This window comes from Bufo bufo, chromosome 2 (assembly GCF_905171765.1).
Source record: "Bufo bufo chromosome 2, aBufBuf1.1, whole genome shotgun sequence".
Lineage (NCBI taxonomy): Eukaryota > Metazoa > Chordata > Amphibia > Anura > Bufonidae > Bufo > Bufo bufo.
In genome coordinates this window covers 69,462,486-69,483,303 of record NC_053390.1, presented here as the reverse complement: position 1 = coordinate 69,483,303, position 20,818 = coordinate 69,462,486, and the positions used below count along the sequence as shown (strand labels likewise).

At 46.5% G+C, this 20,818-nt stretch overlaps 1 protein-coding gene across 2 annotated transcripts in view; it reads left to right on the top strand.

The window, feature by feature from the left end:
* KIAA1328 (KIAA1328 ortholog) overlaps positions 1 to 20,818 on the top strand; it is a 359,720-nt gene that overhangs the window by 6,521 nt on the left and 332,381 nt on the right. For both annotated transcript variants that reach the window (XM_040421160.1, XM_040421159.1), the window contains exon 3: positions 244 to 389. In XM_040421160.1, the coding sequence (XP_040277094.1) occupies positions 244 to 389 (146 nt within the window). The remainder of the gene's footprint in view (positions 1 to 243; positions 390 to 20,818) is intronic.

Here is a 20,818-nt window from a genome sequence, read left to right as displayed (position 1 = left end):
CTTGTGAAGAACTGGTTCTGGCTTTCCTGAGAAAAGACTTTTATTCTTGCAAAAAGGGGCTACAGTGCACTGAGGGGCGGAGCCTAGCAGCTATTCAGTGCTGACCACGCCCTCGGTGCACTGACACCATGATTTGCATAAAGTGTACTGCTCCAATGTGAGGGTTGTCTAGACGGGACTTGGGGTGTACACGTGGCGTCGTCCCTGTTGTGGCTGATCTTGTTTCCTGTTCATGTTTTTCAGGACTCTGTAGAGAAGGAAACTGCAGACCAGTTGCCAAGGCTAAAAGTTTAAAGACAGCTGCTTCAAAGTCGGGGAACTCGCGCCCTAACTGTTCTGCAGGGATGGATTTGTTATCAGACTGGGGGCAAAATCATTGTGAGCAACAGGTAGGTTCAGGCATTGTACCTGCAATACAAGTACTGTATGTGTCTTTGCCGATCCACAGAAACTTGCAGACTTGATCACCAAGTGCATTCTTAGGGTACTTTCACACTTGCGGCAGAGGATTCCAGAAGGCAGTTCCATTGCCGGAACTACCTGCCGGATCCGGCAGTCTGGACGCAAACTGATGGCATTTGTCAGACGGACCCGTCTGACAAATGCATTGAAACACCAGACCCGTCTCTCCGGTGTCATCCGGAAAAAAACGGATCTGGTATTATTTTTTTTGCATTTTTAAAGGTCTGTGCATGCGGATCTGGCACTAATACACTTCAATGGAAATTGGTGCCGGATCCGGCATTCCGGCAAGTGTTGAGTATTTTTGGCCGGAGAGAAAACTGCAGCATCCTGAACGGATTGTTCGCCATTCAGAATGCGTTAGGATGAAACTGATCAGTTTTTTTCCCGGTATCGAGCCCCTAGGACGGAATTAAACACCGGAAAAGAAAAACGCTAGTGTGAAAGTACCCTTATCCTGTCACGTGTATACAATCCAGAAGATGTGAGCTTGGAGTAGTCACGTTTTCAGGATGAGTTTTACCACTTTGCAAGATCACAGAAAAATCCATGTCCAATTCAGGTGCAATGTCTTCATTTTCTTCAGATTTTGTTATGTTACTGCCCTGTGCTTAAATAAAAAAAATTCAAGTGTCACCCCAGCAATCTGCCCTCTACCCCCCCCCCCCCCCCCCCCCCCCCCATAATGAGAAAGGGAAAACAGAGGGGGAGATTTATCAAACTGGTGTAAAGTAGAACTGTCTTTGTTGCCCAAAGCAACCAATCAGATTCCACCTTTCATTTTCCATAGGAGCTGTCAAAAAAGAAAAGTGAAATCTGGTTGCTATGGGCAACTAAACCAGTTCTACTTTACTCTAGTTTGATAAATGACCCCAAGAATTTTAGAAATGTTTGCAAATTTATTAAAAAGGAAAAACTAAAATTTCAGATGGACAGTCAGTGCTCCAGACTAAAAAAAAAAAACCTAGTAGCCATTGGCTCCTGAACTGAAAAATTTGGGAGCCAAATAAAATTTTTAGTCGCCAAATTGAAACCAAATCAAAATTTTGGTATCATGAAAACGCTACTAAATTTTTGATTCGCTTTCGGCCCATATTAGAACAGTCCTATCCTATTTTTTGGGGTGACAAGGTGACTAAAAAATGGCGAATCGCATGGTTTTTATTTATTGATTTCTGTTGCGGCGCTCACCGCATAGGAGATTCTTTTAATAATTTAATAGTTTGGACTTTTCGGACGCAGCGCTATGTAATATGTTTGTTTGTTTATTTATTTATTGTTTATATATTTTATATGTAAAATTGGGAAAGGGGGGATTTAAACTTAATATTTTAGGGTACTTTCACACTAGCATTTCTCTTTTCCGGCATAGAGTTCCGTCACAGGGGCTCTATACCGGAAAAGAATTGATCAGGCATATCCCCATGTATTCTGAATGGAGAGACACAAGGGGGAGGGAGAGACTCCTTCTCCACTGCGTTGCTGAGAAAAACATTGGCGGCGGGGAAGAGAACTATTATCTCCTGTGCCCTGCCGCTGTATTCAACGGCAGAGCTGCGGCGGCGGGTCTAGTCACAAATGGCGACAAGACTAAAAAGTCTTGTCGCCATTTGTAAATTCTAAGTCGCATTGGCGACCATTTTGGTCACCATCTGGAGCCCTGACAGTATTGAGACCCTTTACTATGATGCTGGAAATTTAGCTCTGCAACCTCCCATTTCTCTTGATCATCTATGAGATGATTGGAGTCACCTGTGGTAAATTCAGTTGATGGGACATGATTTGGAAAGACACAGCCCTGTCTATATAAGATCTCACAGCTGACAATGCATATTGGAGAAAAACTAATCCATGAGGAGGAAAGAACTGCCTGTAGAGCTTAGAGACAGGATTGTGTGTAGGCAGAGATCTGGAGAACAAAGACATTTCTGCTGTACTGAAAGTGGCCTTCATAATTCTTAGTCTACTTTCACACTGGCGTTTTGGCTTTCCGTTTGTGAGATCCGTTCAGGGCTCTCACAAGCGGTCCAAAACGGATCAGTTTTGCCCTAATGCATTCTGAATGGAAAAGGATCCGCTCAGAATGCATCAGTTTGCCTCCGTTCCGTCTCCATTTCCGCTTTTGGAGGCTGCCTGCAGCGTTTTGGTGTCCATCTGATGAAACTGAGCCAAACACTGACAATCTGGCACAATAGAAAACAGATCCTTCCTCCATTGACTTTTAATGGAGTTCATAACGGATCCGACTTGGCTATGTTAAAAATAATACAAACGGATCTGTTCTGAGCGGATGCAGACGGCTGTACTATCTGAACGGATCCGTCCATGACGGATCCGCACAAAACGCCAGTGGGGCGGCTATTCCAAATGGAATAGCCGCCCCGATAGGGGCGATCCTGTGTTCAAGAACCTCCTGCAGTGCCCTAGTTTGCCCCTATCCGGGGATAATTGGGCTGGGTCTAATCACGGCCTACTAGGTGATGACCTGGTCTAAGTACAGAGAATAATAAAGATATATTTTAAAGTTGTTGCACCATATGAATACGTGCTAAATCCAATATGTCGTTAGAGTAAGAGAAAAGAGATGTTCTATGGTACACATTATGGGCAGCTGCTTAGCGCACACAGTGGTGTATTCTCACAGCGCAGCCGTCCATTACGATGCCAAATGCACTATTGGTATAGATATATAGTGCCAACGCGTTTTGCCCACACCAATGACCTGGGCTCATCAGGGGACATACAGTTCAGTAACCTAACAGACATCAATATTAACGTGAATAGGACACAATCTTCCTCATCATTGATGACACTAAATAAGATTGTCACCAGTGTCAGGCTGTCAATCATTACAGCCATACAATTCCAATCAACACTCTTGAATAATACAGTCAAAAAACAATAGGCAGGGTCACATCCCTATGCAGATTTAAGGGATAGATATGATCCCTGTATGGGCAAAGAAATACAAGCGCCGCACTACATCCATTTACACACTGATAAAGTGCCTGCCGGTAACCTGCAGCAGTGGTCACATTAACTCGTTCATGTGCACCACAACATGGAAGATAATTATGGTACTTGCGTGCCCAGGATGACTACATGGGGGTGGTTGCATGCGCCCATTCAATGATGCCGCAGCCCACGATCTTCCGGCTTGACCTGTGGTGGTCTATAGGGAGATATAATAAAAAGTATATCTCTTAGCCATCGCGTGTAGCTGTGTTACTAACCTCCTTGCTCAGGTCGTTGGTGCTTCCAAAAACATACCAGCGCCGGTGCCCCAATGAATTCAATATGGGGTCGCCGGCTGCTGGCTGGCTCTGATTTAAATAGCCTGCCCAACCAAGATGAGGGCGGAGCCCATATGCAGCTCGTTCATAACTGGGCCCGAACAGAGGGAGGAGTGTTCCACAGCCTCCTCCCCCATTACGTCATCGCGTTTCTTGGTAACGACGCACCGACGTGTCGCCGTCACTGGTCACGTGACGCGAATGCCCACAGAGAGGAGTGTCCCAGTACCTCCTCCCTCATTACGTCATCGCGCCGCCCAGTAGCGTGTTACCGCGTCTTTAGTCCGTGCAGCTGGTCACGTGAAGGCGTATGGTCACACCTACCTCCCGTGCCAGAGCCAAGCCTCCATATAAGAGGCACTTTCCAATAAGGTATATTAGTGATCATATAACTGCCTGCTATTTAAAGGGCGATGACACCATCTTCAGAACCACCTGATCACCTCAAACTTGTGCATACATCTGCCGGCCAAGATGAGTATAGCTATTAGATGGACTCCCTAATCTCGCAAGATGGACACGTGTAAATAAAGCAATGATTCTGGAGCCTCAGGAAGGTCACCTGATCGCGTCAGTTTCATATGCATCTTAACCGGCCGATAGCAAGATTATTAGGTAGACCTCCTATTTTTATATACCCCCCCTCTAAGCAGACAACCCTGTACCATAACCTATACAGATGAAAATCCTGACCTGATGCGGTGCAGGTATAAATGGAGATATCCCTGCTGGATAGGGAAATTATAAACCCCATGTCCATGTCTGACCGTACAGTTTTATTTTTTACGTCCTACACATTTCTATCAGATACGTGTATTTGTTTCTTTTTGGTTTTTTATACTAATATATATATTTATTTTATTTTAACGTTCAACTTTTTCCTTATAAGAGAGAGTGGAGTAGCAGAGTGTTGGAGATGCTACATACCCTCTGCTATAGTGTACCCCCACTCTTATATCGATAATCCATGGCAGACTATAGAAAGCAAGAGAAGTCAATGTTCTCATTCAGTCCCAGTGGTGACATTGTATTTAACCTATGAATCCATCTGGACTCCTTTTGTTTCAAAATGGTATCTATGCCACCTCCTCTGATAGAGTATTTGATTGTCTCTATCATGGAGAAACGTAATATATTCGGGTTTGCTCCAATCCATGCTGGAGTACAACATGTCTGGACAGCGGTTTGTCGCGTTTATGGCGGACATCACCGACATGTTCCAGTATTCTCTTTTTAAAGGCCCTGCATGTTTTACCAACATAGCTCTGGCCACAACCGCATTGTGCCTTATACACGCAAATGAGTGAGCCGTGTATGTGTGGTCCTGGTTACTGTTGGAAAAGGTACTGCCCACCCCAAGGAAAGAGCCGGCCTTACATTTTCCACATTTGTGGGTGCCAACACTTCTGTCCATGAGCCAAGTATTTTGTGCAAGAGGTGCTTCAAAGTGACTATGCACCAGCTGATCCCCAATGCTCCGGCCCCGTCTGAAAGTAATTGATGGACGTTCAGGCAGGAGATCAGTAAGATCCGGGTCCGATTTTAATAGTGACCAGTAACTAGGGATCGACCGATATTGATTTTTATAGGGCCGATACCGATAATTTGTGAACTTTCAGGCCGATAGCCGATAATTTATACCGATATTCTGGGAATTTTCATTTTTTTCAAAAAAAATTTCCTACACACATCTGCTGAAAATTAATATGTTTATTGTTAACGTGTGTTTTTTTTTTTTTGTACATCTTTCTTTTTCATTTATACTTAATATTTTTGTGTTTTTTTTTTACTAACTTTTAGCCCCCTTAGGGACTAGAACCCTTGTCCTATTCACCCTGATATATCTCTATCAGGGTGAATAGGAGCTCACACTGTCCCTGCTGCTCTGTGCCCTGTACCAATCGGAGCCCCAGGCTTACACTGCTGGGGCTCCGATCAGAGGAGCAGGGGAGAGGGGACACCAATGATTAATACTGGGGGGGGGGGGCTTGGGGGGGGGGCGCACTGCGCCACCAATGATTAATACTGGGGGGCTGGGGGGGGGGCGCACTGCGCCACCAATGAAGAGAGATCTCTCATTAATTCATATACAGGAGGCGGGAGCTGGCTGCAGAGTCACATAGCCGGCTCCCGACCTCTATGAGCGGTAGATGCGATACGCGGCACCTAAGGGGTTAACTACCGCAGCTACAGCTCATAGAGGTCGGGAGCCGGCTATGTAATTCTGCAGCCAGCTCCCGCCTCCTGTATATGAATTGATGAAAGACTTATCTTCATTGGTGGAGCGGTGGCCACGGCCCCTCCCCTTCTTTTGTCCTCTCTCCTCTCATTTGCGGCAGCAGCAGCACAGGGGGAGGAGACACTGCTTCCTTCTCCCCTGTGCTGCGGAGGGAACACAGAGAGCGCTGAGAGCAGCGCGATCTGTGTTCCCAATACGTTATCGGAATATCGGCAAAATAGATGCCGATACCGATAACTGTCAAAATCCTGAATATCGGCTGATAATATCGGCCAAACCGATAATCGGTCGATCCCTACCAGTAACGTCCTATTTATTTCCCGAATCTGCTGGGACTCCGTATCATATGTTCCTATGATCCTAATGACTTCCTTCGACCCCCTCTGTTTCCCATCAGAGTGGATAAGTGTGGATCTATCCACAGACTCTGCGTGATTCCACGCGTCATACAGGCATGCATCTGAGTAGCCCCTCTGTTTAAAACGGTGGAATAATATCAAGGCCTGGTCCCTAAATTCCATCTGATCTGAACAGTTTCTGCGTATTCTTAGGGATACCCCGTTTCAATGATTTGGGGTGAAGGCTCTCCCATCTAAGCAGACTATTAGTTGATGTCTGCTTACGATACAGTGTTGTCATTAGGGTACCATTAGCATTTCTACTGATCTGGACAAACAAGAAGGTTCTACTCTGATGCTGTAGTTCATACGTAAAGGAGAAGCCAATATGGTTTTTGTTTAAATCCTGCATAAAGCCTTTAAAATCCTCTGACGAGCCTGACCAGAACAGAATGTCGTCGATGAATCTCGACCAAAACATTATATGTCTGGTCCATTTCTGCATGTCCTCGGTAAAGACAACAGTGTCCTCCCACCAGCCCAGGAGCAAATTTGCGTAGGTTGGGGCACATGGGCTCCCCATTGCTGGGCCCCTGAGCTGGTGGTAGAAGCGGTTGTTAAACACAAAATAGTTGTGATTTAACGCGAAATCTAGCAACCGAAACACGAACTGATTATGAAGCTTAAAATGAATGGATCTGGAGTCTAGCCAGGCCTTTATTGTGGGGAATTGACGTATAGAGGGCCTCCACATCAATGGAGGCCACCCATACCCCTGAGTCCACTGTAATGCCATCAATGCGTTTCAAGAGGTCGGTTGTGTCACGCAGATAGCATGGTAATGACGTGACAAAGGGAAGTAATATCCTATCAATGTAGGTGCCCACATGCTCAGTGAGACTCCCTATCCCAGATACAATAAGTCGACCCTTGAGGGGTACGGTAACTTTATGGATCTTTGGGAGGCAATAGAACGTCGCCACCCTGGGATTTGTTGGTCCAAGGTAGTCACGCTCCTGTCAATCAATCAGTCTCCCCTCAAGGGCCTCCTGTAGAATCTGGGATAGTCTCTGTGTATAACCTGGAGTTGGGTCGCATTTCAGTAGCTCATAGCTGGATCGTTCAGAGAGGAGGTACAAGCTGCAAAAAAAAAAAATAATAAAAAATTTAAGTAGAGACACCACCAGTGGTGTGCAGCGCTACAGCAATTTTCTTTGTACAATAAGCCAGGCCTCTAATCCCACTATATCCCTTTTTTGCTCCCCACACAGTAAGAGTGCCACCTAACAATAATGATGCCCTTTTTTGCCCCTCGAACAGTATATCACTTTAGTACCACCTCACAGCTGGGTGATCTGTTGGTTCCCCCACATTATATGATGCCCCCTAGTGCCCCTGGCTCGCCATGATGTGCTCCTGGCTCGCCATGATGTGCTCCTTAGTGCCCCTTGCTCGCCATGATGTGCCCCTGGCTCGCCATGATGTGCCCCTGGCTCGCCATGATGTGCCCCTGGCTCGCCATGATGTGCCCCTGGCTCGCCATGATGTGCCCCTGGCTCGCCATGGGGTTACCTAGATAAAGCTGCCAGACCTTCTTGTTGCTTACCCTAGGCCAGTGATATCACGACCATCTGTCAGTCTTGGAGCAGCTCAGGGCCATTTAAGTGATTGGAGCTGAAATGCGCCTAAGTCAGGTGACCGATGGCTGTGATGTCAGTGGCCTAGGGTGAGCAGTGAGACGGCTGTGGTACCCACAGGAGGGCCAGATCCTTCTCACAGCTGATCAGAGGGAGTCCTCCGTGTTAGACCCCAACTGATCAATTGCTCATGATCCATACAGACTGCCTGTTTTTATTGTTTACCTAAGGTGCATAAGGGCCCGTCTTCCTTAAAAGGCAGGCCCATTGTATCGGGGACAGGCAGCCCGACACATCATTTGGGGATATATGTGGACAATATCCTTAGACCCTTTGTGTTTGCTTTACCATCGTACACAAGGGATTCTATGGATGTCCTCAAAAATTTGGATGGCATCCAATTAGATCCCGACACATATCTGGCCAGCCTTGATGTCGAGGCTTTATACAGTAGTATCCCGCAAGCAGCGGGCTGTGAAAAAGTGGCCCATTTTCTACAAGAAATGGGAGAACACCTTCACCCACATAATGAATTCGTTCTGACACTCTCTTAGAATTTATCTTGACCAAGAATGTATTCCTCTTCGACAGAAAAGTGTACCACCAGCTCAGGGGGGTGGCAATGGGGAGTTCTTGTGCCCCAAGTTTTGCCAACCTTTACCTGGCTGATGGAACGAATTGTTGGGTTACTGAGATGTCACCGAATTGGTCCCAACACATTCTAATGTGGCTTCGCTTTATCGATGATGTGTTATTTTTTGAAAGGGGAGTGAACAATTAATTTCAGATGTTTACCAAGTCATTAAACAGCACTGAACTTGTTTATTCTTTACGTCAGAGATCCACAGCGATGAAATTACTTTTCTGACTTGAAGATTGCAAGTGACAGGACGGCAATATAGTCGGTAACATCTTCCGCAAACCCACCTCTTCAAATAAGTATTCTACATTGGGGACAGTTGGCATCCCTACCCACTCAAGAGAGGTATAACCCAAGGGTCAGTACCTCAGGGTAAGACTAATTGCAGTTTCACTAGATAAATATTATGTGCTGCTGAGGACCTCCATGAGTAGGTTTACTAGAAAGGGGTAGCCACCTAAAGTTTTATACAGGCTCATTAGCATTCCCTGTGTGTAAATAGAGATACTCTCTTGAACCACCAAAGCAAAACCAGAAGGAGACAACACTGGTCCATCATTGCGACCTTTGACACGGCACATAGTGAAGTTCGGCACATCTTAAACACCTACTGGGGTATTCTCAAATCAGACCCCAATATAGGTGAATCTGTGGGCATGGCTCCTGCAACAACATACCGTCGTGGCCGAAACTTGAAAGATCGCCTGGTACATAGTTTTTTTTCAATCACCGAGCAAAACTATCTAGTTCAGCAACGTCCCAAAGGGGAAATCTAGATGTGGAACGTGTTACCTGCAATGTCATTCTGCAGGGCAGGCATTTTACATGTACCAACACGGGCAAGGTTTATGATATCCGATCATTTATTCACTGTAAAACCTTCCGCCTTGTGTACCTTATTACATGCATGTGCGGTATCCAATATGTTGGTAAAACCACTAGAGAATTTAGGAGGCGCATAGGAGAGCATCTGGGTGATGTCGGGAATGGTAATGACGCCCCAGTTGCCAAGCATGTGAAGGATTTTCATGATGCCAACCCTAAAGCCCTAAAATTTCAGGGGATGGAAGTAGTCAAACGGTTACCACGAGGAGGTGACTTTGACAAGCTGGTCCTGAAAAAAGAATCAGGGTGGATATTTAGGATGGGCACAGTCAAACCGGGAGGTCTAAATGATCAGATCTCGTTTGCCTGTTTTATAGGTTAGGCTACTTTCACACTCGCGCTTGGTGCGGATCCGTCTTGTATCTGCACAGACGGATCCCCACCAATAATGCAAACGCTTGTATCCGTTCATAACGAATCCGTTTGCATTATTCATTAAAAAAAAGTTGTCAAAACGGATCCCTCTTGACTTACATTGTAAGTCAGGAAGGATCCGTTTGGCTCTGCATCGTCAGGCGGTCATCCAAAACGCAGCCAGCATGCGTTTTAGTGTCCGCCTCAAAAGCGGAACGGAGACAAACGCAGCCAAATTGATGCATTCTGAGCGGATTCTTATCCATTCAGAATGCATTGGGGCTGAACTGATCCGTTTTGGGCCGCTTGTGAGAGCCCTGATACGGATCTCCCAAGCGGACCCAGAAACACCAGTATGAAAGTAGCCTTAGCGGTTTACAGTTGCAAGAAAAAGTATGTGAACCCTTTGGAATGATATGGATTTCTGCACAAATTGGTCATAAAATGTGATCTGATCTCCATCTAAGTCACAACAATAGACAATCACAGTCTGCTTAAACTAATAAAACACAAAGAAATAAATGTTACCATGTTTTTATTGAACACACCATGTACACATTCACAGTGCAGGTGGACAAAGTATGTGAACCCCTAGACTAATGACATCTCCAAGAGCTAATTGGAGTGAGGTGTCAGCCAACTGGAGTCCAATCAATGAGATGAGATTGGAGGTGTTGGTTACAGCTGCCCTGCCCTATAAAAAACACACACAAGGTTCTGGGTTTGCTTTCACAAGAAGCATTTGCCTGATGTGATGATGCCTCGCACAAAAGAGCTCTCAGAAGACCTACGATTAGAATTGTTGACTTGCATAAAGCTGGAAAGGGTTATAAAAGTATCTCCAAAAGCCTTGCTGTTCATCAGTCCACGGTAAGACAAATTGTATATAAATGGAGAAAGTTCAGCACTGCTGCTACTCTCCCTAGGAGTGGCCGTCCTGTAAAGATGACTGCAAGAGCACAGCGCAGACTGCTCAGTGAGGTGAAGAAGAATCCTAGAGTGTCAGCTAAAGACTTACAAAAGTCTCTGGCATATGCTAACATCCCTGTTAGCGAATCTACGATACGTAAAAGACTAAACAAGAATGGATTTTGTGGGAGGATACCACAGAGGAAGCCACTGCTGTCCAAAAAAAACATTGCTGCACGTTTACAGTTTGCACAAGAGTACCTGGATGTTCCACAGCAGTACTGGCAAAATATTCTGTGGACAGATGAAACCAAAGTTGAGTTGTTTGGAAGAAACACAGAACACTATGTGTGGAGAAAAAGAGGCCCAGCACACCAACATCAAATCCCAACTGTGAAGTATGGTGGTGGGGGCATCATGGTTTGGGGCTGCTTTGCTGCGTCAGGGCCTGGTCGGATTGCTATCATCGAAGGAAAAATGAATTCCCAAGTTTATCAAGACATTTTGTCCACCAGCTGAAGCTCAACAGAAGATGGGTGTTGCAACAGGACAACGACCCAAAGCAGAGAAGTAAATCAACAACAGAATGGCTTAAACAGAAGAAAATACGCCTTCTGGAGTGGCCCAGTCAGAGTCATGACCTTAACCAGATAGAGATGCTGTGGCATGACCTCAAGAAAGCGATTCACACCAGACTTCCCAAGAATATTGCTGAACTGAAACAGTTCTGTAAAGAGGAATGGTCAAGAATTACTCCTGACCGTTGTGCACGTCTGATCTGCAATTACAGGAAACCTTTGGTTGAAGTTATTGCTGCCAAAGGAGGTTCAACCAGTTATTAAATCCAAGGGTTCACATACTTTTTCCACCTGCACTGTGAATGTTTACATGGTGTGTTCAATAAAAACATGGTAACATTTCATTCTTTGTGTGTTATTAGTTTAAGCAGACTGCGATTGTCTATTTTGTGACTTAGATGAAGATCAGATCACGTTTTATGACCAATTTTTGCAGAAATCCATATCATTCCAAAGGGTTCACATACTTTTTCTTGCAACTGTATATAGGAGAATTCAATAACTCCCCCCCCCCCCCCGCATTGTCTGGTTCATTTAAACACCTATGTGCCTTTTTAATATGCAGTTCAGTCAGGGCCACTCCCTTTATAGAGCTGCAATATATGTCTGATCAAGTGTCTCAGTAAACCAAACATCTATACAGAGGATAGGTCATCAGTTAAAAAGATAACCCCTTTAAGTGCCCCATCATAGTAGGTTGATTCCTTAAAGGGGTTTTCTGAGATTTTCATACTGATGACCTGTCTCTCTGGATAGGTCATCAGTATCGGATCGGTGGTGGACCGACACCTGGAACCCCCGCCAATCAGCTGTTTGAGAAGGTATCGGCACTCCTGTGAGCACCGTGGCCTTCTCTCAGCTTTTCGTAGACCAGTGAGCACACGTTCATGTGTTGCTTGGCCTGGGAGCATCTCGGTCCCATAGAAGTGAATGGGGCTGAACGTGCTGCCGAGCAAAGCCACCATACTATGTACGGTGATGTGCATGGTGAGCTGCAGGACGGCAGCGGCACTCGTAGGAGCACCGTTGTCCTTTCAAACAGCTGATCAGCGGGGGACCCAGGTGTATAAAATTTCCGGAAAACCCTTTTAAGTGCACTTCACACAGTATGATATCTTTTTATTGGCCCCCACACAGTGTGATACCCCTTAAATGCCGCTCAGTGCAATATGATGCCTCCCCACTCGCTATAAGTGGTCGCCAAACAGTGCTGGCTCCACATAGTTTCCCCCTAACAGATTTATGCCCCATTAAGTGCCCCCACTTAGTGATACCCAGTATTGCCTCCAGTTTAAATACTCACCTACCCCACATGACCCCTACAGAGAGGCGCAGGTCCGTTATGCTCTCTGCTGCGCTGTCTGTGGGTCAGTGCAGGCGTGATGATGCTTGTGCGAAAATATCGATGGATGGGGAGTAGTGAAGCAGGGAGCTGACTACTCCCTGCATCACCATTGTATTAAAGGAAACCTGTCACCTCCCAAAACTATCCCAAGTCGCCAGCAGCGTGTTTCCGACGATCCCTTTCTTCCCGAAGGCAGATGCAGCAAAAGTACTGAAAATGTTTTATCCCCTGCCCGACGCGCTTCTCCACACAGGCTTGATGTCACGGAGGCAGCGGCCTCCTCGCTTCATGTCACGGTAACCATGCCCCCTTCCCTGTGACTGACAGCCGGCTGTTCGGCAGAGGCAGCCGAACTGTTGTGCATAAGAGCTGTCGGTTACAGCGAATGGGCAGGGAAGGGGGCATGGTTACCGTGACTTCAAGCATGTGTGGAGAAGCGCGTCGGGCAGGGGATAAAACAACATTTTCAGTACTTTTGCTGCATCTGCCTTCGGGAAGAAAGGGATCATCAGAAACACACTGCTGGCGGCTTGGGATAGTTTTGGGAGGTGACAGGTTCCCCTTAAACTATGGGCTCATGCACACAAATGTTCAAATGTGTTTTTTGTGGTTTGTATAAGCAACCATTCACTTCAATGGGGCTGCAAAAAAACTGAAATGACTTCAGTGTCCGTATGTCTGCATGGCCGTTTTGCAAATAAAATAGAACATGTCCTTTTAATTGTCCGCAATACGGACAAGGATAGGACTGTTCTAATAGGGGCCGGCCCTTCCGTTCGGCAAAATGTGGGAGGCAAGCGGGCCGTATCTGTGTTTTGCGCATCTGCAATTTGTGGACCGCAGAACACCCAACGGTTATGTGCATGAGCCCTATTACCTGCCTCCAGAGGACACCACTACAGCTGGAAACAGACAGCTGACATCACATAACTCAGGTTTGGTACAAGACATGTAATCACCTTTGTCGTACTCTACAGTCCTTCATTCTCAGAGCTGAAATCTGTCACCCGTCATTGTACCGTCATCTGATGTAGGAAATCTAAATGTCGCCCCCTCCTGCTTGCACTATAGGAGCTTAGATACGTTTTTAACGGTTGAGTTTGTTCACAAGGTTGTTGACTGTCTCCGGTAACCAGCAGAATTGTGACTGCAGTTTACTGTTCAATGGTGGCTACTATCATTTTTAGTCCTAAACTAGAGATGAGCGATTTGATTTGTCTCATCCACAGTTGAAAAAGCGTCCACCTGCCGCAATATTGACAGGGCTGCACATGGCCTACGCAGTCGCGCCTCTGAACCCGAAGCACAGCCTTTGCCCTTGCTCTGCTAATCGGACCAGCGTCTCAGGCAGGAAATTGTCGGGGCCGGGCTAAATGTCCTGCCCTGTTTAATCTCGTGGCAGGTGGGCTCTCCTTCACCTGTGGGGAACAGCCCCTCACACGTGAAGTAGTCCGGCTGATGAGACATATTGATTCACTAATATCGAATTGCTCCTCTCCTCCTAAAAGTAAAGATTGTTATCCAAAATTATGGTTGCGGTACCTACGCGATATGGGAAAACGAACTGATCGGTGGGGGTCTGACTGCTGGGACCACCCCTGATTCTGAGGAAGGGGCGATGGAGTGATGGGTTGGCCATGCAGCCTAATGCTTCACTCATCTATGGGGCTGCAGGAGATCGGCTGTTTCCGGCAGTCCTATATAGAATGAACGGAGAGACGGGGACCATGCTCGACCTGCAGATCCATCAGATCAGGAGAACTGGACCTCGGGTTTCTTGGGATTGATATAGCTCCCTGCAGTCTGACCCCCACAGATCAGATAGTTACCCCCTATCCTGTGGATCGTGGATAACTTGAAAACTTGGCACAACCCCTTTAACACGTGTATATCATATTGCATAATGTATGGACAGCATAACACATGACATAATGACATTGCAAAGTAGTCCCATCATAATGCCGACTGGAAAATGGGTAGCGGGGTGCTATGTAATGTGAGGACCATCGACAACTAAAAGCCCCCAAAGATCAGCGGTGCTTACTGGATGAGGTCGTGCATAAGCCGGCACCTCACTACTGAAAGCATTAATGGATTCAATGATCTGATCCAAAATAACCAATTGAAGATCTGCCATTTCTTTATTATGATGGACTAAGGGAAAGCGTCTCGAGACATCTGTGCTTCTTCATGTGCAGTCTCCGGCCCACATACTGGATCATAATGACGTTACAGAGCAGTAAGGACTTCATGTGATATCATAACACGTGGCATTATGGCGCCCAAACCTAGTGATGTCATAACACATTATGACATTACAACGTGATATAACATGGTATGAAATCAAATAGCCATGCTTGATAGTGTAATAGTTTAATCTTTAATGATTATCCACTACTGCTGGTACATGTAACACCAGTGACAGCCGTCTCTGTATACACACACAAGGAATGCTATCAATTACTGATAACACCTCCCCGTGTACAACTATCAGTGACTGACAGCTATGTCTGTATACACACTTACACAGAGAATGCGATCAATTACTGATAACACCTCCCCGTGTACCAGGGCTGTGGAGTCGGTAGATAAATGGTCCGACTCCTCAGTTTTTGGTACCTCCGACTCCTCTGTATTTAATATGCAAATGTATTTTATACATTCCTTGAAGGAAAGAAAGGCAACATACATGTCATTACCACAGAACTACTGGCTAGGAAGCCGCTGCCTTCTCCTTTGTGTGCTGATCTTCTGCTGAAGATCGGGCAGTGGGAGGATCCAGGACGGGGTATTTATTTTAAAACATGATTTCCCTAGTAGAATCCCATAGTCATGTTTAACGTTTAGGCTAACAATCTGAGTTTACAAGTTTTTATAGCCTTAGCTGAATGACAGCAGTTTTTCAAATGGTTTACAGCTTCAGTCTTGAGCTATTGACCATCCATTCCCGTCGTCGGGGCTCTATGCCGGAAGAATCCTGATCAGGATTATCCTAATGCATTCTGAATGGAGAGAAATCCGTTCAGGATGCATCAGGATGTCTTCAGTTCCGGAACGGAACGTTTTTTGGCCGGAGAAAATACTGCAGCATGCTGCGCTTTTTGCTCCGGCCAAAAATCCAAAAATCCGGAACACTTGCCGCAAGGCCGGATCCGGAATGAATGCCCATTGGAAGGCATTGATCCGGATCCGGCCTTAAGCTAAACGTCGTTTCGGCGCGTTGCCGGATCCGACGTTTAGCTTTTTCTGAATGGTTACTTGGCAGCCATGGTAAAGTGTAGTGGGGAGCGGCGGAGCAGCATACTTACCGTCCGTGCGGCTCCAGAGTGACGTCAGGGCGCCCCAGGCGCATGGATGACGTGATCACATGGATCACGTCATCCATGCGCATGGGGCGCTCTGACGTCACTCTGGAGCGCCCCGGGAGCCGCACGGACTGTAAGTACACTGCTCCCCCGCTCCCCGCTCCTACTATAGCAACCAGGACTTTAATAGCGTCCTGGGTGCCATAGTAACACTGAACGCATTTTGAAGACGGATGCGTCTTCAAATGCTTTCAGTTCACTTGCGTTTTTCCGGATCCGACGTGTAATTCCGGCAAGTGGAGTACACGCCGGATCCGGACAACGCAAGTGTGAAAGAGGTTAATCAGTTATCAGTGAGAGGCTAGGTTAACCATGGGCGATGCGTTCCCTGTAACAGCGGAACACAACACAATGGAAAGTATAAGTATTGCCGCTCCTGAACTGTGCGTTGCGTGCCATATAATGAAGCATATGAAAAGCATGCTTCTTCATGGTCACTTAACGTGTTCGTTTTGCAGTAGCGTGACGCACTGCATGCATTGGCCTTTATTCTTACAGTAGTGAAGTACCGTATTTTTCGCAAAAGTGGGGGAAAATAGCAGTGCGTCTTATGGGGCGACCGTTCGGTGAATAGGCTGAGAGGGAGGAGGGGCTGGGGGCCGGCATCTGGTTCTGTAATGGCAGCGGGGCCCGGTGCAGCCACTGTATTCTACTACACCGGGCCCCGCTCACTGTAGTATACGGTAATCATATCTAACTTGTGGGTATTGTTAAAGTATTCCAATCATCTTAAATCTAGTGCTGTACTACTTACTACTAACTTCTTGGCAGTCAGGAGGCCGGGTGGGCGCTCGTAGCGTAGCTCACTACGTCACGCGCCTGCTCCGCCCACTTTATGAATGAAGCAGGCACCGGGCCCCGCTGCCATTACAGAAACAGATGCCGGCCCCCATTCACTACACAGGGACACTGTTATGGGGGGGATCTGTGGATGACACATAAGATAAGATGCCCCCATAACAGTGTAATCCACAGCCCCACAATGATCCCCCATAACAGTGCCATCCACAGATGCCCCCATAACAGTGCCATCCACAGATGCCCCCATAACAGTGCCATCCACAGATGCCCCCATAACAGTGCCATCCACAGATGCCCCCATAACAGTGCCATCCACAGATGCCCCCATAACGGTGCCATCCACAGATGCCCCCATAACGGTGTTATCCACAGATGCCCCCATAACGGTGCCATCCACAGATGCCCCCATAACGGTGCCATCCACAGATGCCCCCATAACGGTGCCATCCACAGATGCCCCCATTAGTTCAAAACCCACCAAAAGCACACCTTTTGGTTCAAAATATTTTTTTTCTTATTTTCCTCCTCAAAAACCTAGCTGCGTCTTATATTTATATTTTTATTCCAATTTAAATCTAGTCTGAGTCGGTTCATTTTTTGCCGACTCCGACTCCAGGTACCCAAAATTGCCTCAGACTCCTCGACTCCGACTCCACAGCCCTGCCGTGTACAACTATCAGTGACTGACAGCTATGTCTGTATACACACTTAGGCCCCTTTCACATGGGCGTTGCGGGAAAATGTGCGGGTGCGTTACGGCAACACCCGCGATTTTTCTGCGCGAGTGCAAAACATTGTAATGCGTTTTGCACTTGCATGAGAAAAATCGCGCATGTTTGGTACCCGAACTTCTTCACAGAAGTTCGGGCTTGGGCTCGGCGTTCTGTAGATTGTATTATTTCCCCTTATAACATAGTTATAAGGGAAAATAATAGCATTCTGAATACAGAATGCATAGTAAAATAGCGCTGGAGGGGTTAAAAAATAAATAAATTATAATTTAACTCACCTTAGTCCACTTGATCGGGATGCCGGCATCTCCTTCTGTCTCCTTTGCTGAACAGGACCTGTGGGGAGCATTCATTACAGGTCAAGGACCTGTGGTGATGTCACTCCGGTCATCACTATGGTAAAAGATCATGTGATGACCGGAGTGACGTCACCACAGGTCCTGTTCAGCAAAGGAGACAGAAGAGATGCCGGCATCGCAATCAAGTGGACTAAGGTGAGTTAAATTTTTTTTATTTTTTTTTAACCCCTCCAGCGCTATTTTACTATGCATTCTGTATTCAGAATGCTATTATTTTCCCTTATAACCATGTTATAAGGGAAAATAATAATGATCGGGTCTCCATCCCGATCGTCTCCTAGCAACCGTGCGTGAAAATCGCACCGCATCCGCACTTGCTTGCGGATGCTTGCGATTTTCACGCAACCCCATTCACTTCTATGGGGCCTGCGTTGCGTGAAAAACGCAGAATATAGAGCATGCTGCGATTTTCACACAACGCACAAGTGATGCGTGAAAATCACCGCTCGTGTGCACAGCCCCATAGAAATGAATGGGTCGGTATTCAGTGCGGGTGCAATGCGTTCAACTCATGCATCGCATCCGCGCGGAATACTCGCTCGTGTGAAAGGGGCCTAACAGAGAATGCGATCAATCATGGATAACACCTGTGTACAGTTATCAGTGACTGACAGCTATGTCTGTATACACACTTACACACACTGGTAGTGCAGGGGGTATATAATAACCCCTGCACTGCTAGCGCAATTATGGTGCAGATATAGCATTTGCCATAATTTGTGCCTCTTTAATGCTGCAATAGTGGAATAAAACTTTAATAAATGTCCCCTAGATATCAATCTGCTCAGCTCCTCCTGCTCTATAACCTGCAGATTGCACTGCATTTTGAGGTGACAGGTCCTCTTTAAAAAAAAAAAAAAAAAAAAAAAAACATACGTAGCCATGCCAGAAGATTTAGTAAGAAATTTCATAGATAAAAATTCCAGGCCGATGCGCCATCTGCTTTCTCATTTACATGTTTAAATACAGAAAGTGCGACAAAGGGGCAAAGGTCTGGAGGTCAACGCAGCGCGCTCTTGTATCAGCAGTGACACGGTACACTCGGTGAACCTTTTTTTTTAACCAGTCAGTGTATATATTAATATATCTGGAGACCTGTACAAGTAACTGAATGAATCTGCTCACCAGAGACCGTTGTGCATGAGCAGACACAACCCTGAAGGAGGGGTACCAGTGTGTAGATGTCCGAATGTGACAGCAGGGTATGGGGCGCTGCAAATGTATCAAATGAAATAAGTTAAAAATACGTAAGGCACTTATGCCGACTGTTTAAAAAATCATGGTCAGGTCACTTTTGTAATCTTTTTCCAGTTGATTGACTCCGAGGTTTTTGGGTACACCACTCACTGCTGCAGTCTTGACGTGCCCGTTGACCTCTGGCACTGCTGCAGCCAATCACTGGCCATATACAACACCTGGCCATGGAGGCCAGTAATTGCCTGCAGTGGCGTATAGAGGCAAATCATTGCTACAGCCAAGTGAGCAAAGCCTAAAGCGGATCTGTCGCCAGATTTCATAATTATTTATACTTTGAAACTCCGTGTCTGGCTGTAAGAGCCTTTCTGATCCTCTTTTCTCACAAGTCCTTCCATAATGAAGTCTAGGACAATCTGTTTTAGGTGTTAAGTCCCAAGTAGATGTCATGTAACAGAGACGATCATCCATCAGTCCATAGACAGGATTTTTAAGCAACCAGTTTATATGCCACATGGGCTTGCTTGCCTGCAAGGTTTTCTGCTGCGTCTTGACCATTTTGTGGTCTCGATACCCTTACGGGGGTCTGTCAATTTATAAATGTCTGAAAAGGCTGTAAATGGTAACGTTTAATGTATGGAACCATTCCTCGGCTGCCCGACAAATCCTGCATCGCCTGTGTGCCTAGGAGAAATATGGCGGCTCACATCATGGCCTTCTCTATCACGGTACATGGAGTAACGGTGAGCAAATTGATTCATTCGAATTGATTCATTCTTCAGGTAGAGTTCTTTATCCGCAGGGGCTGTTTCCACCTCCCGACATATCGCCCGGCCCTGATGATCTCGTGCCTGCGCTGTTGCTCCGAGTAGCGGCGCAAGCGTGGAGACTCTGCTACTGATACTGGAACAGTGACTGTGCATGCGCTGCTACACTTCCAGGTAGATGCACATGAACAGTTGCTGTTCTGTTACTGTCAGGGCTGGGCGAGATGTCCTGGGGCAGCTCCTTTGGCAGCGTGGGAAGCCCCTCACAGCTGAAGAACGCTAATTAATGAATCATGTCTAAAGAGGACGCTTCCAGCGCATGAACAGATACAGGGGGTTCTGCTGCCCCCATCTGCGCATACGCTGGGTGCATCCAGTTATCATTCAACACCTGTGCTGAAGTAAAGGCTGCCAGGAACAGCCCAAGGAAGTGGTCAGGTGAACAAGTCACCAGTTCGCTTCCGTCTTGTGTCCTGTGGACGCGGAGGATGCCAGTGGGTCGGCCAGGGGCCTTCACAGCTGGGGCAGAATGCAAACCTGTGGCTACATCTATCAAACGTTACTGCTTATGGCCTTTTTAGAAATTTCTGTAAAAGTTGGCCAACCCTATTAAGATCTCTGGTCCCACTGAATGAACAAAATCTTCTCCCCCAGAGTCTGAAAGCTATCCTGATCAGGTCCAACGGCCACAGGTGCAGGCCCCGTTACAGTGTACCAGAGCTTTCTCCCTACACCCGCTGGATTGTGATGAACACAGAATTGAATATACGTAAAACATGTTTTGTCGTTCAGACAGCAGGGAGGGGGTTTCTGGAAAACTTCTTAAATATGTTTTAACTATGCCGCGCTCTGACACGGCAGAGGATAAGCGGATGTGGTGAGGATTTCAGAAGTGTCTGTTAGATTGATGGCGTCTCGTGG